This window comes from Ylistrum balloti, unplaced genomic scaffold (genome assembly GCF_031769215.1).
Source record: "Ylistrum balloti isolate Yb309-2 unplaced genomic scaffold, AGI_CSIRO_Ybal_v1 Utg369892, whole genome shotgun sequence".
Classification (NCBI taxonomy): Eukaryota; Metazoa; Mollusca; class Bivalvia; order Pectinida; family Pectinidae; genus Ylistrum; species Ylistrum balloti.
In genome coordinates, this window is record NW_026782024.1 from 467,359 (window position 1) to 494,828 (window position 27,470).

General features: G+C 36.7%; 3 protein-coding genes and 1 pseudogene across 3 annotated transcripts; 3 read left to right on the top strand and 1 right to left on the bottom strand.

Moving 5' to 3' along the window:
* The first annotated feature begins 307 nt into the window (after window positions 1-307).
* On the top strand, window positions 308-5,400 carry LOC132546505 (glutathione S-transferase 3-like). Its single transcript, XM_060210223.1, has 5 exons — window positions 308-461; window positions 1,109-1,201; window positions 3,215-3,330; window positions 4,299-4,397; window positions 5,233-5,400. The coding sequence occupies exons 1-5, from the start codon at window positions 308-310 to the stop codon at window positions 5,398-5,400; spliced, it is 630 nt and encodes a 209-aa protein (XP_060066206.1).
* Window positions 5,401-10,295: 4,895 nt separating this feature from the next.
* On the top strand, window positions 10,296-16,977 carry LOC132546483 (glutathione S-transferase-like). Its single transcript, XM_060210202.1, has 5 exons — window positions 10,296-10,446; window positions 11,746-11,838; window positions 12,849-12,964; window positions 13,412-13,510; window positions 16,725-16,977. The coding sequence occupies exons 1-5, from the start codon at window positions 10,296-10,298 to the stop codon at window positions 16,890-16,892; spliced, it is 627 nt and encodes a 208-aa protein (XP_060066185.1). The 3' UTR covers window positions 16,893-16,977.
* Window positions 16,978-19,443: 2,466 nt separating this feature from the next.
* LOC132546484 (uncharacterized) lies at window positions 19,444-22,450 on the bottom strand (annotated as a pseudogene).
* Window positions 22,451-23,202: 752 nt separating this feature from the next.
* Window positions 23,203-26,996, top strand: LOC132546506 (glutathione S-transferase-like). Its single transcript, XM_060210224.1, has 5 exons — window positions 23,203-23,356; window positions 24,734-24,826; window positions 25,909-26,024; window positions 26,477-26,575; window positions 26,829-26,996. Exons 1-5 carry the CDS (start codon window positions 23,203-23,205, stop codon window positions 26,994-26,996), a joined length of 630 nt encoding a protein of 209 aa, XP_060066207.1.
* The last annotated feature ends 474 nt before the right edge of the window (window positions 26,997-27,470 follow it).

Sequence of the window (27,470 nt, forward strand, 5' to 3'; positions counted from 1 at the left end):
GCGTTGCCCTAAAATACAACGTATTTTCCAGAAAACATCAACAATCTTCTTACGTTTGATTTTGTTCTACATATCAAGTCTGATCATTAGGGACAATTATTACAGAAAGGAATTTTAGTTTGTGGGAACATTGTTAAACAACGCCGACTGGCATTTTATGTGTATGAGGTATTGAAATCAAGGTTTAATCTCGGATATAAGCTGCTGATAAGGTGTGCGTCGCCGACACAAGGAGTAGTCATTCAAGCCACATATACGTACAGGACATTCCGTACTATTCTTAAAAAAGTAATAATAAGGTTCCAATATGCCACCTAAACCTGCAGGAAAACCTAAGTATAGACTAACGTATTTCAATGTGAGAGCTCGTGGTGAACTTTCTCGGCTTCTGTTTAACCAGGCCGGAGTAGACTTTGAGGATGTCCGCATTGAGCAGGATAAGTGGCCAGCTCTGAAGAAAGGTATGTGCGTTATAGTTGGTCATATAAGCTATATTGTGTGAAAAATGACTTCCTACAAAAGTGAATTCTTACCAACATATAGCCAAAGTATTAACAGACGTTACGGATTTCCACAATCTGATTTCTCGTACGACCTCAGGTTGATTCGGTGAAGTTTAAAATCTGTTTTTCAAGATTGCTACCCTAGAATCCATCTTGGATTTCTGACTGAATTGTGAAAATTATTTACACTTTCAGGCATGTTTGAGCTTTATCCTACCATCTGAATATGAAAACCAAGATGGTACGATTAAGATAGAAAAATGGCCTTGGCTTTCATGTTGAACTTCTGGTGAGGCCAAAAAATAAATGTACTTTGTCGATATCCTTACCTAAAGGAACATCCACAGCAATCGTAAGCCCAATGACATCATTGGAAGTAACGAAAACGTGTAAAATAGGTGACCGACCAGAAATAACACCTGATCAGCAACGCGTTAGGATCCAGATGGTGAAGCAGTTATAGAAATCTGAAATAGCTGTTGTTTAAAAAAACATAAATGTGCAATTAAGCTAAAAAGCCATCATGTCTACCATGTCGATCTTCTGTTTAGGTCATTCAAGTGTATCTTATTATTGATATCACGGGCATTTCTATGTTATTTCAGAGGTGCCTGGTGGCACATTACCGGTGTTGACCTATGATGGGAAACAATACGGACAAAGTATGGCTATTGCAAGATATCTAGCTTCAGAATTTGGTGAGTATTCAAGGCTGCATTGCTAGTTAGATTTGTAATATCTGTGTTGGTTTCTTTTATGGCATCAACGTTACTCCAGGGATAACGATCACTTTCGCTCTCTTCCCCTCTGTCACCATCCTCGTTACTCCAGGGATTGCGATCACTTTCGCTCTCTTCACCCCTGTCACCATCCTCGTTACTCCAGGGGTAACGATCACTTTCTCTCTCTTCACCCCTGTCACCATCCTCGATACTCCAGGGGTAACTATCACTTTCGCTCTCTTCACCCCTGTCACCATTCTCGATACTCCAGGGATAACGATCACTTTCGCTCTCTTCCCCTCAGTCACCATCCTCGTTACTCCAGGGATTACGATCACTTTCGCTCTCTTCACCCCTGTCACCATCCTCGTTACTCCAGGGGTAACGATCTCTTTCGCTCTCTTCACCCCTGTCACCATCCTCGTTACTCCAGGGATTACGATCACTTTCGCTCTCTTCACCCCTGTCACCATCATCGTTACTCCAGGGATTACGATCACTTTCGCTCTCTTCACCCCTGTCACCATCCTCGTTACTCCAGGGGTTACGATCACTTTCGCTCTCTTCACCCCTGTCACCATCCTCGTTACTCCAGGGGTAACGATCACTTTCGCTCTCTTTACCCCTGTCACCATCCTCGATACTCCAGGGGTTACGATCACTTTCGCTCTCTTTACCCCTGTCACCATCCTCGTTACTCCAGGGGTTACGATCACTTTCGCTCTCTTCACCCCTGTCACCATCCTCGTTACTCCAGGGGTTACGATCACTTTCGCTCTCTTCACCCCTGTCACCATCCTCGTTACTCCAGGGGTAACGATCACTTTCGCTCTCTTCACCCCTGTCACCATCCTCGATACTCCAGGGGCTACGATCACTTTCGCTCTCTTCACCCCTGTCACCATACTCGTTACTCCAGGAGTAACGATCACTTTCGCTCTCTTCACCCCTGTCACCATCCTCGATATTCCATGGATTACGATCACTTTCGCTCTCTTCACCCCTGTCACCATCCTCGTTACTCCAGGGGTAACGATCACTTTCGCTCTCTTCAACCCTGTCACCATCCTCGATACTCCAGGGTTAACGATCACTTTCTCTTCACCCCTGTCACCATCCTCGTTACTCCAGGGGTTACGATCACTTTCGCTCTCTTCACCCCCGTCACCATCCTCGTTACTTCAGGAGTTACGATCACTTTCGCTCTCTTCACCACTAGGTTCCATATGCGACACATTGTGGACAAGAAGAAAAAAACTAATTTGATCCTTTGATGTACTTCAAACGAATCCTTAGATAGCATAATGGTATATTGTAATGGGTTTGAAGTTGGGTGTCGCTCATTGTAATCTTAAAAAGGACCGTATTAGCCTGTAATTGGTCAGTTTCTCTCCTTGAACCAATCAAATTACTTCCAAGGTGCAGAGAGCGAAACTGATCCTAACACTTGGATAATCAAGGATGCTCTTATAGATGATAAGAATGAGGAAGGTACTTTCGTTATGGGTAACTTTAGTTACAATTCTCTATGACTTACCATGTGATCCGAGTGTGTGTATTGCTGGATAGATCTCCATATGTATTTACAGAAAAAGTCGGAGAATGTTTTGTCGTTTGTCGCCGACATGTGCTTAATTCACTTCCCATTATCGTATGTGAAATTTACTGTGATTGGATCGTCAAACAATAACTAAACAATTTATAACACTTAAAGGATTTACGTAGTTTAATTTCTGATCTCTCTACATCTGTACAGAAACTAACTCACGTATACGTTGTTTAAATAGTAATAGTAACAACCTACCCTTAAAACTCGAAAGCAAGCCGGGCTCAAAAATAAGCTTGTCCTTAAAATAAACCTGTGGCTTCTTATATAAATAATCCCTCACTTTAAATGGTATTTTAGGCTATTAACTAGGGTATACTTCTTCACCACAGAAATACGCTCCAATATTTGAGGTGTAACGATTTTTAATTTTACTTACACAGGTCTGTACGGGAAGACCAACCTAGACCGCCTTATGATTGATGAAATCCTATGTGACATCGTAGACCTGATAACGAAAATAGTGGGAACAGTTTTTGAGAAAGACGAAGCGAAAAAGGTACATGGTTATGCTGCGTCGGGTTTGGTGAGATTGAGATAGACAAAATTCGAAAATCTTCAGTTTTCATTCGCATAAACTGGACTCATCTTCAGCATGTATGTCTCCATAATTTTTACTGATATTTACACGTTACTACAAGTACATCATCAGTAACTGGTTACACGTGAGGGTCGACTACAGGTATACAAAATAATCATCACAAATTAATGGTACTTAAAGGTATATATGATAATGACCATGTAGTCGTGAGGATCGTTTACGGGTACACGTAGAAATAATTACAAGTTACGTTTTTTTAGAATTATTGTGAATTACTGATACACAAAGAAATTATTGTAAGTGACGGGTAGTTTATACATGGGGGTCGTCTACTGCTACAAATCGAAAGGATCATCGTTCACGGGTATTCACACGTGAGGGTCGACTACTGGTATACATAGAGATTGTAAGTTACATGTATTTACACGTGAGGGTTGACTACTGCTACACATGGAAATGATTGTAAGTTACAAGTATTTACACGTGAAGGTCGACTACTGGTACACATGGAAATGATTGTAAGTTACAAGTATTTACACGTGAAGGTCGACTACTGGTACACATGGAAATGAATGTAATTTACAGGTATTTACACGTGATGGTCGACTACTGGTACACATGGAAATGATTGTAAGTTACAGGTATTTACACGTGAAGGTCGACTACTGGTACACATAGAAATGATTGTAAGTTACAGGTATTTACACGTGATGGTCGACTATTGGTATACATCGAGATGATTGTAAGTTACTGGTATTTACACTTGATGGTTGACTACTGGTACACATAGAGATGATTGTAAATTACAGGTTTTTACACGTGATGGTCGACTACTGGTATGATTTACCATTAATCCATTGTTGTTTTTTCTGTCTTTAAAAACGTCCATATTTCATTAGTTTGTGACACTAACTTTCTTTGTTCAGGCTGAACTAACAAAATCGTTCGAAGAGGAAATTCTGCCCGCATATTTAAAAAAACACGAGGCGAAAATCGGGAAGTCCGGCTGGCTCGTTGGTGAATCGGTAAGTTGTACTATCAAAGAGTATTTATCGATTTCAAGGATATATCGCGGACAGAAAACGACTTAGCGTTATATATATGTATTTGCTCCATAGGCTATATATCAGCATTGAAACAAGAAATTCCATGAAGATCTTGTTGGTGCTTGATATCTACTTTCGTCTTTAAAACTCGGATTTTTTTTTCTATTCTCGTCGTTTCGTTGTTTTTGCTCTACCGTAAATGAAATTGTAAAAACCCAAATGGCCATAGCAAATTTTCGTGGTGAAAAAACAAAATTGCCGCCTGTAACGTATTTTGTTTTTATTATCATGTCCAATATCAAAAAGGCACAACTAGGGACCAAGGGAAAGCGTCTTGTGAAATTTGAGAAAGATCAATTTAGTACTTCCGGCAAAATAGCGATAACTATTCTTTGTAGTTGAAATCAAAGATGGTCTCCGGTCAGCCGTTTTGTTTTTCGGATCAGTCTCAAAGTAAGAAATTTCAGAACTAAGAATCTACATTTGAAATTTGAAAATGATCCATTCGTTGCTTTTCAAGAAAATGCGATACAAATATATTACTCTTAAAACCCAAAACTATTCTGTTTTTGTGGTCTATCCCAAAATTCAACAATATACACCAAGGGACTTAGGGGAACCTACATATGAAATCAGATCCGTCTGGTTCTTCTCAATAAAGAGCGATAACAAAAACTGTTTAAGGAAAAACAGACCAAGAGTTATATGCACTGCCCACCATTAGATGTTAGGCTAATAAATGCATATACTATTCACTGCATATCAAAAACACATGCACGTTGATGATTTTTCAATCTTTTATTTTACGTTTTAGATAACTGCCGCGGATCTTGGAGTGTTTGACACCCTTGATGGCATAACGAAGAGAGGGGGCGACAAATGTCTGGACGGGTCACCGAAGGTCAAGGCTTTGATGGAGAAAGTCAGGACACAACCAAGAATTAAAGCCTACTTGGCGAAGCGACCTGATTCCCAAATTTGAGGTCTTTCACAGCTTATCTGGAGAGAGTAGATTCGGTCACAAGGTATCTTCCTTCGCCGTTGTCAGTGAGTTGTGTAGGATTGTGTGAAAAGGACTTCGTTGTTGATACCTAAAGTCAGGGACATTACCGAAGGAAGTTGAACCATGACTGATCTAGATAAAGGTATCAACACATTGTTATACAACCACACAAATGTACTGTATTGCTGTAGTCATTGCAATTTATCTAACATTAAAACAATAACAATAAATATGAAAACGGCTTTATTCTACTTTAACTGCTTATCACCACACACAAACGTACATATGTACATTTGTCTGTACTGATATAACGTAATGTTGACGGACAGATAACTACGTCTGTCTGTACAGATTTAGCGTTATGTTAACGGACAGATAACTACGTCTGTCTGTACAGATATAACGTTATGTTGACGGTCAGATAGCTACGTCTGTCTGTACCGATATAACGTTATGTTGACGGACAGATAACTACGTCTGTCTGTACTGATATAACGTAATGTTGACGGACAGATAGCTACGTGTGTCTGTACAGATATAACGTAATGTTGACGGACAGATAACTACGTGTGTCTGTACAGATATAATGTTATGTTGACGGACAGATAACTACGTCTGTCTGTACAGATATAATGCTATGTTGACGGACAGATAACTACGTCTGTCTGTACAGATATAACGTTATGTTGACAGACAGATAACTACGTCTGTCTGTACAAATATAACGTAATGTTGACGGACAGATAACTACGTCTGTCTGTACAGTTATAACGTAATGTTGACGGACAGATAGCTTCGTCTGTCTGTACAGATATAACGTTATGTTGACAGACAGATAACTACGTCTGTCTGTACAAATATAACGTAATGTTGACGGACAGATAACTACGTGTGTCTGTACAGTTATAAAGTAATGTTGACGGACAGATAGCTACGTGTGTCTGTACAGATATAACGTAATGCTGACGGACAGAGAACTAAGTATGTCTGTACAGATATAACGTTATGTTGACGGACAGATAGCTACGTGTGTCTGTACAGATATAACGTAATGTTGACGGACAGATAGCTACGTGTGTCTGTACAGATATAACGTTATGTTGACGGACAGATAGCTACGTCTGTCTGTACAGATATAACGTTATGTTGACGGACAGATAGCTACGTCTGTCTGTACAGATATAACGTTATGTTGACGGACAGATAGCTACGTGTGTCTGTACAGATATAACGTAATGTTGACGGACAGATAACTACGTCTGTCTGTACAGATATAACGTTATGTTGACGGTCAGATAGCTACGTCTGTCTGTACCGATATAACGTTATGTTGACGGACAGATAACTACGTCTGTCTGTACTGATATAACGTAATGTTGACGGACAGATAGCTACGTGTGTCTGTACAGATATAACGTAATGTTGACGGACAGATAACTACGTGTGTCTGTACAGATATAATGTTATGTTGACGGACAGATAACTACGTCTGTCTGTACAGATATAATGTTATGTTGACGGACAGATAACTACGTGTGTCTGTAAAGTTATAAAGTAATGTTGACGGACACATAGCTACGTGTGTCTGTACAGATATAACGTAATGCTGACGGACAGATAATTACGTCTGTCTGTACAGATATAGCGTTATGTTAACGGACAGATAACTACGTGTGTCTGTACAGATATAACGTTATGTTGACGGACAGATAGCTACGTGTGTCTGTACAGATATAACGTAATGTTGACGGACAGATGATAGCTACGTGTGTCTGTACAGATATAACGTTATGTTTACTGACAGATAACTACGTCTGTCTGTACAGATATAATGTTATGTTGACGGACAGATAGCTACGTGTGTCTGTACAGATATAACGTTATGTTGACGGACAGATAGCTACGTGTGTCTGTACAGATATAATGTTATGTTGACGGACAGATAGCTACGTGTGTCTGTACAGATATAACGTAATGTTGACGGACAGATAACTACGTCTGTCTGTACAGATATAACGTTATGTTGACGGACAGATAGCTACGTGTGTCTGTACAGATATAACGTTATGTTGACGGACAGATAGCTACGTGTGTCTGTACTGATATAACGTTATGTTGACGGACAGACAACTACGTCTGTCTGTACAGATATAACGTAATGTTGACGGTCAGATAGCTACGTGTGTCTGTACAGATATAACGTAATGTTGACGGACAGATAACTACGCGGTCTGCACAGATATAACGTAATGTTGACGGACAGATAGCTACGTGTGTCTGTGCAAATATAAAGTAATGTTGACGGTCAGATAGCTACATCTGTCTGTACAGATATAACGTTATGTTGACAGACAGATAACTAAGCCTGTATGTACAGATATAACGTTATGTTGACAGACAGATAACTAAGTCTGTATGTACAGATATAACGTAATGTCCACGTCCAGGACTAAATACGTGCAATGATGTGTCTCCTGAAGAGTACTGAAGACGTACCTGCTTCCAAAATATTTTTGCTGCTCTTGTGTTGCAATGTTTGAGTCATTCACATATTTGTTCCCCGTATTTCACTTTTCTTGATATTTTAGCTTTTAATTTGAGATCGTTTGTTTGTCATTCCCTACTCTACCATCAACCTTCCCAAATAGAATGAGCTAGTGCGTACAATGTACGAATACATGACATTGGTTCTCTACGGCCGCCTCATATTCCTGTGTTGTCTGGAGATGCAGTCACTCAAGATGGGATCACCGATCTATAAACTTAAGATGCTCTCCCTGTAAATACAACGCGAGATCAAATCGAGTCCACCCACTGATGTTTGTAACGTCCTTGACGACATAATATAACAGTTATACACTGTTCATAGACGCCCAGCACAGGTGTTGAGGACTTCTATAATGATTTTTATTATGATCACTGCTATCATTTTCAATGCTGGAACCTGATATTGTTTCACTTGTAATTATGTCGTTAAATAGTACTTAGATTTTCAAAACTTCGTTCGAAAAAGAAGACATCGTGGGTGCCAACAGCTAAAAGAAAGATTTTTTTTTACTAAAAGCCGTACTATCGGGAATAAAGAAATTGATACCACCCTGCAATGCCGACCTTGTTGGTTACGTCGGGAGCAAATTATGCACATGACAGCTAATTGTTTTTCCTTATTAAAACGAAATTTTAAATTTGTTGATAGAGTGGGGACGTCATATATTCAGGCTGGTATTTTGTTAAAATATTGTATATCAGTAATCAAAGCATTATTTGCTAGAATTTCTTTCTTGAGAACAAATTGAAAGAAAATAGTACGGTATAGGTTATGTTACAATGGTTATCAAGCAGAACTTACATTCCAAGACAACATGAAATGCATTACTGTATACTATTCTTATATAGAAATTCTTACCATTGCAGTCGAAATAAGAAAAATATGTTATTGTTGTAACGTGTTGTATTGTCTTCCATCGCTAAGCTTATTTGTTCAGTAAAGTCACTACTTTATGTCAGTGATGTATTGACAAATTCATCTGGAGTACGCTTAAGATCACTGATCTCACATGAGTGTCGATGACATATGGAGTTTATCAAACTCGTTCAATAAGTTGACTTGTCATAGGCCTGAACCTAAGTCAAACGGCAAGATTAAAGTAGAGATGAATGGTGAGGATTTTTAGTTCATGATAAGCGTGATATTCACATCTTAAAAATATAAAATATATCAAGAAAACTTGAAAAAAAAAACACACATGAACCGGACTGTAGAATTCTAAGTAGGATTCAATATTTGCTAAACGAAGACAAAAAAGGAAGCCAAATGGAGAGATACACACAGACATGCTTTTAATGTACAAAGAGAACATGAACCGGGATACTCTAACTACCATTTATCATCGTTATTAATATACGACAACACGCTGATAAAGCAATATTTCAACTTTGACAATCATTTAATGTTAATGATCAGCTAGTCAGTTTCGAAAGAATTTTCCTTACATTATTTTTGACAACACAGTACGTTTTCTTTCTCTTTATTAATAATCTTATTTGTTATTCATACATAGTAACGAGCAAACACAAGTAAGTCCTTACTCACTTAAATAGCGAAGTATAATATTACTGCTATTATGGGAGCCTTTCTAGCTCCAGCCGGTTACCACGAGCTCTACGCTGGATCGTGTGAACCGAAGGTGAATATCTAGACTGCTCAAACACGTGTTTCTAGATGTTCGTGTCGGGCGTGTTAGCACTTGGTTCACAACACAAAAATAATATACTGTCAATGCTGCCTATTACTATGTAACTGAACTTTTTCATTTCTTTCCCGAAATATGTTGACAAACAATATCAGTTTTTAATAGGAAGAGAATATCCAGTTCAATAATTTAGGTTAAAGATCACTTCCAATGTCATATTCTTATATATGGATATAGATGTATATTTTCCCTGCATCCACTTATAACTTTGCTTTAATGAATTCTTTTATACAAGCTGCAAAAGCAAAATAAGAACAAAAGCACACAATTACAAACAAATTCACCAAAGGATGTAACATTTCGCTAAAGCTTCAATGAAAAACATATTTCGAGATGGAACCTGACAATAGGTACGTAGATAATTACTATGCGACAATCTAGTATCCGTCACGCTTGCAGATAGTATTTCTATATTCAATTGGTCTAAAAACCGACCTGTTTCTACTTAGGTGATTTAAATGACAGCGGTATTTTTTATGTTACAACACGGTATTGAATGCGAGACTTCACCCGGTATATAAGCTCGCCGTATAGATTTTGCCGACACAACGGGCCGTCCTTGTAACAGAGCATATATATTGGACACATACTTTTATTCTTTAAAAACCATTACCTGTAGACATGTCTGCTAAAGGAGGAAAACCGAAATATACTCTTACCTATTTTAACCTGAGAGCTCGTGGCGAGGTTGCTCGTCTTTTATTTGTATATGCCGGAAAGGACTTTGTGGATGAACGTATAGAGCAAAAAGATTGGCCAAAATTAAAGCCAAGTAAGTATATTGGAATTAGCGATGTCACAGGTGTCGTTACCACACGGTTAATGCTGATGTAGTTATAGTCAAAATTTATCAGAATCCAAATCCAGTTGATGTTTTAAATCTGTTTACGTGTATCTTTTTTAACGTTCATCACTGTAAGTACGGTCAATGTTATTTGAAGATATCTTTTAAGTAAATAAATGTACGGTCAGTGATATTTAAAGATAATTTGTAATATACGCTGACACGAAGAACTGTCAATTGTATTTGAAGATAATTATAAGTGATATACTTTGACGTTTTAAATGCAGACAGCGGTATATACTTCTATTCTACTATCAATTTTGTTTAGTGATATATTAACCAGAAGGGAATATATCAGGCTATGGTCAAGCGTATAAATAGATGCACATCCGATGGTCAAGGCGCGACGTCCACCAGAAAGTAATCCTGGTAGATATAAATACAGTATTTACATTCTGTGTTGCATTCGCCTATATATCATTATTACTGTATGCTACAATTTATAGTGATTCCGTCGGTGTGTGAATTAATCCAAATGGCTCCCAGACAAACAAAACTGGCCGCCGGTCACTTTCGGTATCAACATACTGACACATCCGAATTTGGTGGACTTAACAAGAAAAAAAATAACTTTACAAAAGTATCGAATTATAGTAGAACGTTATTGTCAAACAAGGAATTGTGTTACAAAATGATTACTACGAGATTACCAAGTTTGTCAACTTCGTCTGCTAGACTGTGATCTGACGTTATTCTCTGACTTGAGCTTGCTGACGTCAGTATTTGGTTTAGTGGAAAAAATTATTTTCTTTTTCTTTACTTCGATTTTTTAAAAACGATATTTGAGAATGTAAATATACATAATAGAACGGACACCATTCTATCGATCTTTCGCCAGTTGTAGTTTTATATCAAATGTATACCCCATCTGGTAATGGCGTGTAGTTTAGTTGAAGATACATGCAATTTGTAAGTAAAATACATCAACACTGTTAGAACGATCAAAGGTATTTGGTGGTGAATTATATCAAAGAAATGCATACACTGTCGGTACTGACAGAGGCATTTGATCATATTTCCACATTCAGTAATATGCCTACACTTTTACACTGGAAATGTCAACAATATTTGATGTCATATCAGTAAGACTTTCGTATCAATCGTTGAAATACGTATATAGGATTTTCTGAAATCCCTTCTTATAACACTACCCTATTATATCACAGCTTCTCTTAAACATAGTTAACCTGTTTTTGATATTATGGACATTTTTATATCCTTTTCCAGAAACTCCTGGTGGCACCTTGCCCTACCTGACTATAGATGACAAAACATTTGGACAAAGTTTGGCTATCGTGAGATATCTTGCTTCAGAGTTTGGTGAGTAATTTAGGACATATTGCCAGATATACTCTCGATTACAGTCTTATGATTCCTGTATTACAACAGGTAACACCAATGAGACTTTTGTATTTATAATTAGCTGTATCTGCAAGGCATTTACATTAACTGTTTAATCCGAGTATTGTTATGGCTAGCAATACCCTCATACCTGTATCTCTACACTGTATGACCTACCTTGTCGGCGGATGTTCCATCCATTCTCCGCCTTCATACCTGTATCTCTACACCGTATAATCTGCCCTGTCGGCGGATGTTTCCATCCACTCTCCGCCTTCATGCCTGTATTTCTATACTGTATAATCTACCTTGTAGGAGAATGATTCCATCCACTCTCCGCCTTCATGCCTGTATCTCTACACTGTATGACCTACCTTGTCGGCGGATGTTTCCATCCACTCTCCGCCTTCATACCTGTATTTCTATACTTTATAATCTACCTTGTAGGATAATGTTTCCATCCACTCTCCGCCTTCATACCTGTATCTCTATACTGTATAACCTACCTTGTCGGCGGATGTTTCCATCCACTCTCCGCCTTCATACCTGTATCTCTACACTGTATAACCTACCTTGTCGGCGGATGTTTCCATCCACTCTTCGCCTTCATACCTGTATCTCTACACTGTATAACCTACCTTGTCGGCGGATGTTTCCATTCACTCTCCTTGTAGTTGATGATAGATTACCTCACTGAACAACTTGCGGGAGGCATCTTAAATTGCACCTTGAGCTTTTAAGATTACATACGTGTCCTGCCCAAGGACATAACCACGTCAGCCCAGACCAGTTTGCTTCGTGCGAAGCAAACCGGCACTGGTAGAGAACGTCGAACAGGTGGTCGTTTGTTTTTCTCAGGAGTTTAAAACCAGTGTCAACTATAGGAAGTTATGTATTTTGGCTATTTTGCTATAGACTTCACCTCATTATCAATAAAGGTTCATAAAAATATTGCTGTTGTTTAAAGACACTTGAATTACCATATACAGGTCTGTTTGGGAAGACTAAATTGGAACAGCTGGCAGCTGACGAAATGTTGGAAGACGTTGAAGATATGATGAAGACAGTAATTAAACCGGTTTTTGAAACGGACGAAGCTAAAAAGGTATGTAGTGCTGTGCTTGGCGGGATTTAAGGTAGGTAAATTGCTCCATAGATTCAGCTTCTTTCCAAAAAGTTTCCATACTCCATGAATAATAAACTGGAGTGATCATAACGTTTGATTATCGATAAATGATTAAAATTAATGGTATTTACACTTGAGGGTCGACTACGGGTAGATATAAAATGATCACGAATAAATAGTATTTACACATGAGGGTCGGCAATAGCTACACACAGAAGTGATCTGTGTTACAGTAATTTACGCGTTGTTTCGACTAAAATATGAATTGTGATTTTTTGCATTATACATTAACAAGTTATTTTATCGTATGAATAGTCTTATGTATTATTTCTACTATCGTTCCATCATTTGCTTATCTGTTTGAAATAAACTTTTCGCTTCCTTTTTATGTGATAAGAATAAATGTTGTTTGTATTCTTCGTCCAGGCTGAGCTATTAAAGGAATTTGAAGACAAACTCTTACCAGCATTCGTGAAGAAACATGAAGACAAACTCCCTACATCTGGCCATTATGTTGGTAAAACGGTAAGTGATATGAATACAAAAATCACCATAAAGATTAGTAAGATACACGATAACGAAGATATTTTATTTAATGTCGCATACATCAAATAAAGAAAAGCATTAGAAATGTAGTGATATTTTTGAGACAAACATAATTAAAAGCAAATAAATAATAAAAAAACAACAAACAAACAAACAAAACAAAACGCACACGAAACATTTATATTACACATACAAATTATCACAGGCACTTAAAACATAATAAGACATACATGCAAATTTTAAGACATACAATAGCATAGCAGAACCTTATTAGATATACACAATCACAGACAATAACTTAAAACCAAAACTATAAATATATATGTTGCTATATGCAAATTTAAAGAAAATTATGCTGAGATATCAACAAAGTTTGAATTCAAATTCAAACGTAATGAAACGAGTCAAAATACCACATCAGGGAAACAATGAGGATAATGTGCTGAGGAAGGGCGAGATACTTCTAAACAATGGTCAGTGAAAACAGGTTTTCTGACATATACATATAATACATCCGTCTTGAAGAAATATTAGTGTTATACTGAATACCCATTTGCTTTGCAAGATTATCTACTCTAAAATGACCACGTTCTTTAGAAGCCAGATCACAGATAAAGGCATTAGTGAACCACCGCATCCTAGATTAATCTGAAAAACGGTATATCAGAACTTGAACATCAGCGCAACCAAGATAAATAAGGCCTCTTTTAAGTTAACGCACCCTAAATAAGGCCTCTTGTAAGTTAACGCACTCTAAGTAAGGCCATGTGTAAATTAATTCACTTTAAATAAGGCATTTTGTAAGTTAACGAACTCTAGGTAAGATCATGTGTAAATTAATTCACCCTAAAAAAGATCACGTGTTAGTTAGCGCACCCTATTAGTTTAAACTGTATTTTATTTTGTGAAATGAGTACAGTACAAAAGCAAATATGCATTTTGGATTCAGAAACAAGTACAATGTACTTATATTAATCTGTCTCCGTATCTAATTACATGAGCAATGGACAGCACTGACAACATAATGTAATTAAGTAGGTGCATAAGTACAGGGAAGGGGAAAAGAAAGGGTGCATGGGTTAAAAGGACCGTTGTAGGATGACGAAGCAAGAGTTTAGGACTGCTATAGATCTATATTTGATTGTGGTTCACTCAACAAAGTACAATATACCACGACCAGGTCAGTACTGTAATTGAGATTACTTCGTAGTATACACAAACTCACTAGATACGCTAGAGCTTAATTAAAACGTTTAGAACGGTTAATAAAGTTTTTGACACAGTCAAAAATATTTTCATTGTACTGATCTGGCATATCAGGGTTACCATATAATAAGGTATTAACATTAATGTCGGGGGTATGTTACTGAAGCATTGAATTCTGATATGATGGTAGTTAGGGCACTGGAGGAGGAAGTGTTCAGTAGTTTCGTCGGACTGGTTACATGAACATAGAGAGTTGTTAACAAGATTACGAGAATATAAGTGTGCGTTTAGTGAGCTACAGTGCATCCTAAGTCGAGCATCTAAGCCGGATTCTAAATATAAGAGGTCATGACTGGTGAGTTTTGTAGCTCCAGTCATGATTCTAGCTGCCTCAAGCTGGATGTTTTCTAGGAGTTTACTTTGGCCTAATGTTATATTGTCCCAGATAACATCTCTATATTCTAATAAAGGTCTAATATAAGAACAGTACAAAGTTTGAAGAGATTTTCTGTCAATGCTAAATTTGAGTGACCTGAGGAAACTGAGTTTTGTATAGGCTTTACTAGTGATTTGTTGTAAATGTTCAGTCCAATTTGCGTTAGCTGATAGAGTGATACCTAGATGTTTGTGACAAGTGACTTCGGTTAGTGCAGTATTATTCATAAATAAGGAGGGTTGAAGCGGTTTATTAGCTTTTTTACTTACTGTCATTGTTACGGTTTTAGAGGGGTTAAAATTAACAAGCCAAGTGTTAGACCATTCATTGATTATACTAAGGTTATTATTTAACAAGTTAGCGCTCGTTTGCGGTGATTCTACGATGACATATAGAGATGTATCGTCAGCAAACAACTTAATATTGCAATTTATATTACAAACAATGTCGTTAATAAAGATTAAGAAAAGTAACGGACCTAGGATCGATCCTTGGGGGACACCTGCTGAAACATTGGTTAAATGGGATTGTCTACCATTGATTACGACACATTGACAACGATTATGCAAATAATTCGAGAACCAAGTAAAGAGATTTCCAGTTATACCAAAAGATTTTAATTTGGATAGAAGACCTCGGTGCCAGACCCGGTCAAATGCTTTGCTTATGTCACAGAATACCAATCTTATTTCAACACCTTTGTCAAGATTGGAAAAAATGTCATGAGTAATAGTTAAAAGTTGATTAATAGTGGAATCGCCAGATCTAAAGCCGGATTGGTAGGGTGTTAGAAGAGATTTATCTATGAGAAAGTTATAGACATGTTTATAGACACATCTTTCCATCAGCTTGCCAACAATAGACAGCAGAGAAATCGGACGATAGTTACTAATAATTACCCTATTAAGGTCATGTGTAAATTAACTCACCCTAAAAAAGGCCACGTGTTAGTTAGCGCACCCTATTAAGGTCATGTGTAAATTAACTCACCCTAAAAAAGGTCATGTGTTAGTTAGCGCACCCTATTAAGGTAATGTGTAAATTAACTCACCCTAAACAAGGCCACGTGTTAGTTAGCGCACCCTAGGTAAGGTCATGTGTAAATTAACTCACCCTAAATAAGGCCTCTTGTATATGAAGGCACCTCAGATAAGACCACTTGTAAATCTTGTAAATTAACACACCCTTCGTAACGCTACTTGTAAATTAACACGCCCTTCGTAACGCTACCTGTAAATTAACACACCCTTCGTAACGCTACTTGCAAATTAACACACCCTTCGTAACGCTACTTGTAAATTAACATGCCCTTCGTAACGCTACTTTTGAATTAACACACCCTTCGTAACGCTACTTTTGAATTAACACGCCCTAGATAAGATGAAAAAACCAACCATTCATTATGATATTGGTGAATTAGCACACGGTAGGTTAGAGTATTAATGAAATAAGCCAATCCTAATCAGGGACTTTGTGAATTACCTTACCCTTTTATGTAAAGAAGTTCCTGGTGATTCATGGATTCATGGAATTAAAATTCTTCTTTTTTAGTTTACTGTCGCCGACTTCGCAGTTCATGACATCCTAGATGGTATAACGAAGAGAGGGGGAGACAAATGCCTCGCCAATGCACCAAAACTCAAGGCTTTAATGGCGAAAGTCAGAGAAGATAAGAGAATAAAAGAGTATTTGAAAAAGCGACCTGACACAGTGATGTGAAAGGAGTGTCATGACCTGTATATAGAATTTCCTCCTTCTCACAGTATTCAGCAGTGCAGCAGTCACTGGCAGTTTTTTCTATAGATAGGATATAATAAATATGTAAGCAAAGACACCAATTGTTCTCCGTAACCAATAAAGGTGTCGTGTTGTGAACGGTAACCTGGTGACAGTCTTCTTATTGTAATATATTTCATAATAAAATTATCAGAAAAAAATTGAGAGCTTTTAGTTTGCTTTTCATTAGATCAGAACCGATAAACGACGTTTTCTGTCTGAAATCATGTTAATGTCTTTCTATTTTGACCGATCTACATTATACAAAACAATTGTAATTTAAAATTCATTGTCACAAACTTGTCTTATCTCAATCGTCGTAGATGTACAAATATTGTCTTGTAATAATATAAAACTGATCTTAAACTGCCAATATCAATCAATCACGTCTCAAATTGACAAATTCCGGTTAAGCACGTGTCTATGTTCTGTGCTCGCAGGCTGTCTTACATTTGGAAGTTATAGTTTTGTTTTGTTTTCCGAGCCAGTGATGGGTTTCATAAACATTGCATGAAATTGAAACGGATGCAAGTTTCTGATTATTAGAAACTTTCAGAGATATTTTCGAAAATAACATTCAATTTCACTGATGAAAAAAGAAAAACAGATATTCTCTAACACAATATTCCTCTCTTTGGTGGTGTCACAAATCGCCTTGAACAGAGTTTAACATTTTACACGGTTGTCACATAGATTTACATCAGCTTAGTTATATGACGATATATTTGTTACAAATGTTCCAAAATATCAACAAAAATAAATGGTGTTTACATTTTCAGGTATCTTACTGGTGTCAAACGGGAGAGAAAATTCACAAAATCGTAATACTTAATACAGGTAATATTTGATAAATACAATGAGAATAAAACGTGTTCTTCAACAACAAGCTTCCAATTTATCGGTAAGAATAAACAAGAATAGTAAACAGATCTTCCATAAACCTGTATCACAATCCAACAAATTATTACTTGGCATATTTAAGTGCAAAATTTCAAATAAATAAAATCCTTTGATGTATGTATTCAGTGACCTGCCCTTGACACTGGTCTATCAGCATGCGACCGCGGCGAACAGTATTAACCAATTTCAGAATATTCTGGCCTACAATATGTACTATTGTTATTCCTGACATCTGATTAAGATTTAATACATATGATTCCGATGTCAGATGTCAACACGGGTAGCATGGGTATTTTGTATACAAATATGCCAGACATACACATGTAGATGTTTGTTTGCTTGGTCGATGTTCCCCTCGTGAACAGCCAGGTTCTTTTAAATCGGGTTCGTGATAAAGACATATGTCATCTCATTTCAACATCTTAGATGTTCCTAGAAGTGACTTTAACCAAGCAAACTTCCTTTCTACGACTTTATTTACTTAAGTTGTTCTCATTTGAGTGATGCCAATGCTAATATGTAGATATTAATGATATCGTTATCGTAGACACAGATATATTCATCTTTGTGGAGAGAGAGAGAGAGAGAGAGAGAGAGAGAGAGAGAGAGAGAGAGAGAGAGAGAGAGAGAGAGAGAGGGGGGGGGGGTATTATTTAACACGTATATACAGAACGTAGGGTTGTCTTTAAGTCAAGTCCATGTGACTTGCTTGCTATCAAGTTTGATATTTAGTCGACAGTGTCATATCTTCATTCACAACTTTGACTTTGGTCAATCATCGACGGTGAAACATACATGTGTATGGTGCTGGATACATAATATATGGACTACCGTTTTGTAACGTGTTCACCTCGTCCTACATCGGTGACAGTCTCCGTTCCAATGATCTGAACATACTGCACAGTCACGTTCTTCTTTCCCTTCAAAATACAAATGTAACCTTTGATATTGTCCCCTGTTCCGATAAAAGATTATTAACACCTGTAATTATTTTTTTAAAACTACAATGTACATGTGTACATGTATTTGTCAATATAATTACAGCTGGTTAACAGCTGGATTTTGTGGTCGCGATAAAATTCATCCCCAACGCTAAAACCGGAGTAAATGGTTGGAGGACTATAGTTTCATCTCCGTTCGTCTCGCCGTCCGTCTAGGCGTCCCGCCGTCCGTGCCTGCGTCTGTGAAAGATTGTCAAGGCTCTAGTGGCTCCATTCTAACCAAACTTCACACACTTATTAAGCGTCAAAATACATGTACCTTAAACAATTATGAGCTTCAGGATTTCACGATCACTGTTACTACTTTCTGGCTTGGAGGGTCCGGTAGGGGGATGTATTTCTTTAGCAATACTCAGTATTTCTTAATTGTTATCTTTCTTCATACCTTCACGCTTACTACAGGATTTCATTATATAAGGCAAGCCATTTCTCCGATCAGAGGTAGCCGAGGTACCGAGTAATCGAACAGTTTTTTTCCCATTCCTTTCATTTGTGAAGGCGGCAATTAACAAACACCTCCCCACCCCCCTACCCCCTCCACCCCTGTCTGTCTCATAAAAACACTTTCAACCGAGCCAATCAGAGCATCCTTATTAAGCTGCCGGCATTTTCCAGTTAGACCGTAATGTTCCGGTAATATATATCCCCCTTTCCAATAATTTCTTAGCAAGACCTACGCAACAGAAAAAAAACCTATCACAAACGACATGATGTCCTTTATCAAGTAAAATCACTGCGTTGTAAAAGGTCCATAACTATCCCGGTTCCCTGACTTTGTCCTGGTAGTGCATGCTGAAACCCGTTCCCAATGTAACAACTCATATCGACTCTATAGCCGCTACAACTCTCGGTTAGAACCCAAAATTTAACGCCAAATGTGTTACCTTTTGTCGGGGTATATTGCAACAGCGCAGTTTTATCAACGTACACTTCTTGTTTTGATAAATGATTCTTTTTGAGGATTCGAATGGCAAATTTAAGCAGAGATTTAAAGTGAGCATCGGGCCTAAAGAACTTATAAAACCAACACACACATTCACACACAAAAACAAAACCCACAAATAACAAATGCAGAAAAAAAATGACTCCTGCCTTGACCAGGCCTCAAACACACAATCTTCGGCATGAAATTACAACGTATCGACAGGCGATTGGTACCATATAGCGGTATATCGAGAACTGGTCGGGGAACAAGTGAAAAATGCCTTTATAATTTGTTTTTATATGTTAGAAATACGTGATAGATACATGGCATTGTATACAAAAGCGAACATAATGATCGGATTACACAAATATTTTATTCTTCATGGTGATATAAAGTATACTTGTTTTGTATTTTGATATGAAATAATATCTTTACATTCGCGTTATTTGAAATGTACATTTTGGAGTTTGATAGGTCGCCAGGGTAATTTTATAGCGATCTTGAAAAGTAAGGGTAAATTCATTCGTTTTGGGAAATATCATTATAGTTCCAATATGAAAGTGTTTTCATCATGTATTTGTATGAAATCACAAAACCCAGAATCCTTTTCAGTAACTAGAAATGAAATATACAGGGAAAATATAACATGGTGACTATCTTATACATGATGAGGTTGATGATGTATTAAATAGTACAAATATCTTCGTCTTCTCCTTTATATTAGGCACCACATAGGACGAGTGATATTTCGCATTTTCCTTGTTTACAGCACATTTTGAAAAAATTGCAAAAGATTTACCTGTGTTTCGAGTGGTTCCGTTTGGGTACTTTTTCGTTAGTGCTGATGTGGAAACAATTCAAAATTAATTGAAACCGATTTCTTGGAGACATCGCTTGAAAACAATTGGTAGATTGGCTGATCTATTGATTTTAACATACTTTATTGTAACAATTACAAATTTTAAATACAAAATTACACGGAGAGAGAGAGAGAGAGAGAGAGAGAGAGAGAGAGAGAGAGAGAGAGAGAGAGAGAGAGAGAGAGAGAGAGAGAGAGAGAGAGAGAGAGAGATATATTTAATTTATGTTATTTCCTATAATCAGTCTCTACCAACGGGATAACACTAGTATAAGTTCAATACTTCAGAGCTTTTCTGAATTTCATCACATCCTGCGCCTTATTCCACGTTTTCCTGTGCCTTATTCCACGTTCTCCTGTCATACGGATCCTTAATTCTCGCCACTAGTGTGCCGGACTAAGGAGAGACATTTTATTTTAGGGAGAGAGAAAGAGTGAAAGAAAGAGATATATCAAATCTGATCGAGTTCAGTGTTTATTGCTAAGTGATTTGAAACATTTTTACATCGTCTTCAGTCGTTTAGTTAACACTACTAGGTAATAGTAGATTGGTTGTCTTGCTTTGAGTTCCAGTATTTGCTTATGGTTAGTTTCTTTATTAACCCCATATTGATAATAACCGCCGAGAAGCCTTTGTATTCGCTTATGGTCACAGTTCTCCACTTACTAAGTCTGGCGTGGAGCGACAAACCAGGTTTTCTCACACATGTTCTTGCATGTCTGGGAATACAGAAAAGCAGCTTAATTATATTTAGCGTGTTTTTCTATTTATATTTTTTTCAGTTTGTTTCTTCAACAAGCTGTGCCCAAACCTTACCGATTTTTGAATTCAGTTGAAATCAATAAAACTTTGTTGAAATGGAGGAAATTTATCATTCTTTATAATCATATAAGTTTTCTAGTATTTTTACTATGTTGTTGAAAAGGGTCTTACACCGTTGATTTCATGATGTGAGTTCAATATTCAATTAGAAAATTGGTAAAACATACTGTAGCTATTACGAGAACCACTTATTGTATGACGTGGTATGATTGAGTACTGTGTGTACACAGGAAAATTAATGAATTTAAAAAACCGCGTCCTGGCCCGTTCATGTGTGCTTAAAAGGTGAATAGTCGAACCGTTAAAACGTTTGCTTATGAACTATGTCATAGTTCACAACACAAGAATGATCAGAGTGAAGTAGGCCGTTTAATAATGGACTGGTGTGAGGTGAATTTCTGTAACGGCATTAACATGTGTGGCAGGCGTGATGGTATCATTAGAATATCGATAAAAGATATTAGAACTTATGTATGTACGGAAACTATAATCGAATACTCGAGGTTATTGTTCTCGCAAAAAAACATTCTAGAATCGTTTGATATGCATGACAACTAATGTCTGTTGTTACTCAGTTTAACCCAATAGCACATCCAACAGTATTTCTACTTATAAACAAAAACGAAACCTTTCAATAAACTCATGAATGATAACTTGCAATTAGTTTTTTTTCTAGCAGTTAAAGCATGGATCAAAACGATGTCTCAAATTTTAGGATGAAGGGATACAGAATACTGTAATAATGTTATCTGTAAATATGAATAAAATCTAGGTAGCTTATAACAGTTAAGGTAGCATATCCACTAGCGGTCGATATAAGGTAAGCGTAGCAGTGTGCTGTAAATATATACAAATACTAAGTATACTGGGAAACAATTGTGTTTACATACCCGAATAAACGTTAAAAATGAAAAAAATGAAACATGTGCTTTTTTACAAAATGTACAAATGACCAAGCTTCGGAATTATATCTTACCTAGCAATAAAAACCATGGGTTACATCTAAAGTTATTTTACAACAAAAGACATAGCATATAACAGATTGAATGTATACCAATTAAAACCAATATATCATGATACCGTGTCCACATACCAATAAAAACCAATATATCTTTAGAAATTTCATCAACAGCTGATACAAAATATATTTATAACATGCAAGTCCGCCTATGATGAAAAACCCACAAGTCAACACATATAAGAAGATCAGAATAGCTGAATAGCTGACAAACAGCGAAATACGTTGTAAATCACTGCAGTTTGTTCATTTCTTTCTTTATATTTTGGCATTAACCAATCGACAACCTTACAAAATCCCTATTTAACACAAATACTATCGGTATTACGAGTGGGAAAAATCAACATCGCTACTTCTATTATTTTTATATACAGAATTCAAACATAATTAGAATACGTATAACTTATAGAATATATCAACGTCTTTCCTATATTTTTAAGAAAACTTCATTTATATTGAGTATGACCACTAACATATATATATTGAGTATGGCCACTAACAATAAAAATGAAGAATTCCCTGCCCTTGTTGGACTGTTTTGAATAGTTTCTATTCATGTGAATAAACATCACTAGCTGGCGTTCTCTGTTTGGTTAAAGTATTGAGTTGAGGTCTGACCGGGTATATAAGCTGAGCTTTGTGTGGCTGACACATTGGGCCTTCACTCTCGCCGGGTACACACGTATTGGACCTTTATTTTCTTTCATAAAATTCATAACTCTCCAATATGCCACCTAAAGCTGCAGCAAAACCGAAGTATAGGCTTACGTATTTCAATGTGAGAGCTCGTGGTGAACTTTCTCGGCTTCTGTTTAACCAGGCCGGAGTAGACTTTGAGGATGTCCGCATTGAGCAGGATAAGTGGCCAGAAGTGAAGAAAGGTTGGTAGACATGATGTTATGGTAGAATTTATGATATTACATAATATGTAATTAATAGTTAATGTTAATTTCGGAATAGTTAGAGTATTAAAGAAGCAAAGTAGTATTGTTTAGATCTAATCTGGTTACTTCAGAAGAAAATACAGATCTATTTTCCCTTCAATAATGCTTTGGTGAAACTTTCCGCGATCAAAAGTATTTATCTATGTTGTTATAACAGACAATGGTATTTAGAAACAGTTAAAATGTTCAATAGCAATTTCGATACGCCGCTAATAATATTCATAAATACAAATTCATTAATCAAAACTCATAAGAAATGTTTTGTGATATTTTCGTGACTAAACTCTGGCCCTTAAAGTTTTACCATTTCCGATACCTCAATGCTAAGGCAAGTTGGTAACAAAATAATATAAGGGTACATTTCCAACCATCAGTTCTAATCGGAATTTACCATAAATAATAAGGGCTAAATTGTACTTTTTCTTTTGGTGTTTTCGACTTCCAGTAGAACAGTTATTTCACTTTTACTGGACGCTATATAATTAATTGTTACAACAACTGCGTTCAGAAATCATTTTGCTACGCTTCGAACGTCCCAGTATCATCTTCGTTTATCTAACTATAACCACGCAAGCTTCTTCATCTACTTACATATAACACTCCAGCAGGTTAAGAGCTCTGTAAGTAAGGTATAGGTAATGAAACAGTTAAGCAAGGTAAAGATTATTAAACGCATCAAACTTGCTATCACAGAAGGAAATATGATTTTAATTCGTATCCCGGATAGGAACTGATCTCTGATTGATGAATATATACCATTTGGGAATTCATGGAAACTGTATCATTGATTTGTAAGAGTTTGGCGTAACACTTTTAGTGTCGAGGAAGTTGAGAATTTCCATAAAATTTACTACATTTGTGTTTGTATCTGATTACACTATATGAATACAGAAATAAAAGTGAACAAGCATATATACAAATTCAAAGCTGACCCTATTTAACTGTTTCATGTATGCCTCTTTATGAAATAAAATTTCTAGAAGTGGAATGAAGTGGATGGAATAAAACAGAATGAAATGGAATAGTTTCTATGCTTTGGGAACTGATAATGCTATGTTTACCCAACGTTTTCACTGTCAGTTGTATTCTAGGTAGAACCAAAGAGAAAACTTAGAAATCCTCACGTAGACGAGACTGTCGTTTCTATGTTATGATTTTAAAAACAGATTTTTATTTAAATACATAATATAATGTATCTTAATGTGGTTATTATTCTCTATTTCCTAAGAAATAGTATACGGCAACCTCAACCTGAAATATCCTTAAAATCATTCCGGTCTTGAACATACTCTTGATTGTATTGATTTTTTTCAGAAATGCCTGGTGGCACATTACCCGTTTTGACCTGTGGTGACAACAAATTTGGACAAAGTATGGCAATTGCGCGATATTTGGCTTCTGAATTCAGTGAGTACATTTTGAACTGAAGATCATGTTGCTAGCTATATTTGTAGATAAATTTACCACATCAGCAGATATACGTTCTCGATAACAGCAATGACAATGTATGTTGATGTGTACATACCTCACCAACAATGCTTTAGATTTATTATGTTATCCGAGTACTGATGTTGTTGTCTGTGCCTCTATTAATGTATTTATTTACCGTGAAATATACCTTGTCAGAGAAGGCTTTGTTGTTCATGAATGAAACGTCCTTTACGTGACACTAATTGGCCCCTTAAGGGTCCAGTGTCTCCACATATCAAGATGACCAGCTGGAACGCAATTTTTTCACAGATGACATTTGCTTTAAAAAAATTCTATATAGAGATAGAATTCATTCAAATGAAAGTCAGGTAATTTCAGCGAGACACGAAAATTTCATTTTTGTTATAATAACAATATGAAAGACAGCATGAAAATATGAAAACGTCAACATAATCACTATTCAAACTGAAATCAATAAAAGTAAACCACAATATGAATAAAAGATTTACAAAGAGACTCAAGAAAAAAAAACAAGGAGATCAAGACCAGGTGTTTTGGAAGAGTAAGCATCTTCTGCTTCATCGATGAAACCCGTCTTGTAAATTTTGGTCAATCAAAGTTTGTTAAGGTACACAACTACGAAACGAATAGACAATCTAACGAGCATCAAATACCTCCAGCTTCATATCGATCAAAAATAGAATATTTCTAAATGAGATCACTATGACGACCGTAAAACTTCACATACTTTTCTTAAGCCTGCATCATTTGAAACCCTGTGGTCGTTTACTTGCTTGTTTTATCTGTACGTTACAAGACCAAGTCATTACGAGACGAGTTTTCCTTACAGTAAGTAGGTGAAGGTTTCATCGCTGAACAGTTTGCTCTCTAAACTCGTCTAATGCCTCCATAGTAATCGATATAAACTTTCTTATAGGTGAAGAAAACCATGAAAGCACAAACAAATACATGGTGTCAGCTCAGTGACAGACATAAACCCGTCTGGATAAGGACTGTATAAAATAGTTCTATAGTTTGATATGTTTCTTTGTTAACAGATCTGAACGGAAAGACTAAGCTAGACAACCTTGCGGTTGATGAAATCTTATGCGACATCGTAGACTTCATGACAAAAGTGTTTGGACCAGTTTTTGAAAAGGACGATGCTAAAAAGGTATGTTCTAATCGACAGAATGTAGATTGACAAACTACTAAATAAACTCGAATAAGAGATACGTCATGTTCTAATTAACGGAGCGGAGATTATGTACAAATTGAACTTAAATGTCCTTAATAATCATTAATAAGAGGTATTAACAGGTGATTTTGTTCGACAATTGGTTCGAGATTATGTTTTATGAAGCAAGGTAACTCTCCTTACTTGGAGTTACAAAGAAGGCGTCTGAATGTGCAATCAAACTTATGTACAATGTGAATTTGACTCCAACAATCATTTTTCATTGTCTTATTTTGTAATTACCAGTATATGATTCTGGACAGGGATGGTCAGTTCCGACTTACCTAACATACCAATAACATTGTTTTATGCTAGACCACATACTAAATTATAAGGTTTTAATCGGTATGTGATATTATATTTGAAATATCTTCGTTTCTGTTAACCAGGCTGAACTAGTGAAGGCATTTGAAGAAGACATTTTGCCCGCATTTTTGAAGAAACTTGAGGCCCGCATAGGAAAATCTGGCTGGCTTGTTGGAGACTCAGTAAGTGGTTAAATAGTTGGGATCGGTAAGGGTTCACGTGAAATGCTATGTGTGTTACCTACGTAATTATGTTTTTTTCAAGGCTACGCTCTCACTCCATCGGTACCAACAGGGTTGATTGATGTATGTAGACATATAAACAATATCTGCATTGTATATGTATTTTGTTTTACAATTGTTGTATAAATCATTCAGTTCAAAGTTTAATTAAAAAACCCGGTCACATTTTAGATGTTATCATCTGCTTTTATAGATAACTGCCGCGGATATTGGAGTATTCGACGTCCTTGATGGCGTAACGAAAAGAGGGAGCGAAAAATGCCTGAACGGGTCACCAAAGGTCAAGGCTATGATAGATAAAGTCAAGGCACAACCAAGAATTAAAGCCTACTTGGCGAAACGACCTGACTCGCAGATGTAAGAAGGCCTAGTAAACTATGTAATAGATTCACTTACAATATTCGTTCATTAGTCATGGCAAATGATTTGTGTGAGTATGATACAGTTGGTGATAGCTACAGTGAGCAAGTTGTTCTTAATTACAACAGAAGGAATCGATTGATAAAAAAGTGTAACATTGCGATTGGTAGGTGATCATGTATTTATTGTAACTTATTTTAAACTTTGCAATAAAATTTTCATTAAAAAAATCAAACGTATTTATAATAACATTACATTCACCTCTAAATAAACTCCACCCAGCTGCACGAGTCTGTGTCAAATGGTGACCAGCTAAGTATGTGCCGACTTGTATGGTTTGATAATAAACATTTACCTAGGTTCAAACAGGTAATGAATTTCTGTTAAGACGGACGTCATGACATCTACAGGCAAAAATCGAGTCCCTCTCCCTTATTTTCAACGACAGACAACAAGTGAAATGAGGACAAAATTG

Bases quoted from the DNA above. Each gene is read 5' to 3' on its own strand.
- LOC132546505 (XM_060210223.1), top strand. From the start codon at position 308: ATGCCACCTAAACCTGCAGGAAAACCTAAGTATAGACTAACGTATTTC. The intron at 462-1,108 runs GTATGTGCGTTA...ATGTTATTTCAG, and splicing joins GTGGCCAGCTCTGAAGAAAG to AGGTGCCTGGTGGCACATTA. The intron at 3,331-4,298 runs GTACATGGTTAT...TTCTTTGTTCAG, and splicing joins AGAAAGACGAAGCGAAAAAG to GCTGAACTAACAAAATCGTT.
- LOC132546483 (XM_060210202.1), top strand. From the start codon at position 10,296: ATGTCTGCTAAAGGAGGAAAACCGAAATATACTCTTACCTATTTTAAC. The intron at 10,447-11,745 runs GTAAGTATATTG...ATCCTTTTCCAG, and splicing joins TTGGCCAAAATTAAAGCCAA to AAACTCCTGGTGGCACCTTG. The intron at 12,965-13,411 runs GTATGTAGTGCT...TTCTTCGTCCAG, and splicing joins AAACGGACGAAGCTAAAAAG to GCTGAGCTATTAAAGGAATT.
- LOC132546506 (XM_060210224.1), top strand. From the start codon at position 23,203: ATGCCACCTAAAGCTGCAGCAAAACCGAAGTATAGGCTTACGTATTTC. The intron at 23,357-24,733 runs GTTGGTAGACAT...GATTTTTTTCAG, and splicing joins GTGGCCAGAAGTGAAGAAAG to AAATGCCTGGTGGCACATTA. The intron at 24,827-25,908 runs GTGAGTACATTT...CTTTGTTAACAG, and splicing joins ATATTTGGCTTCTGAATTCA to ATCTGAACGGAAAGACTAAG.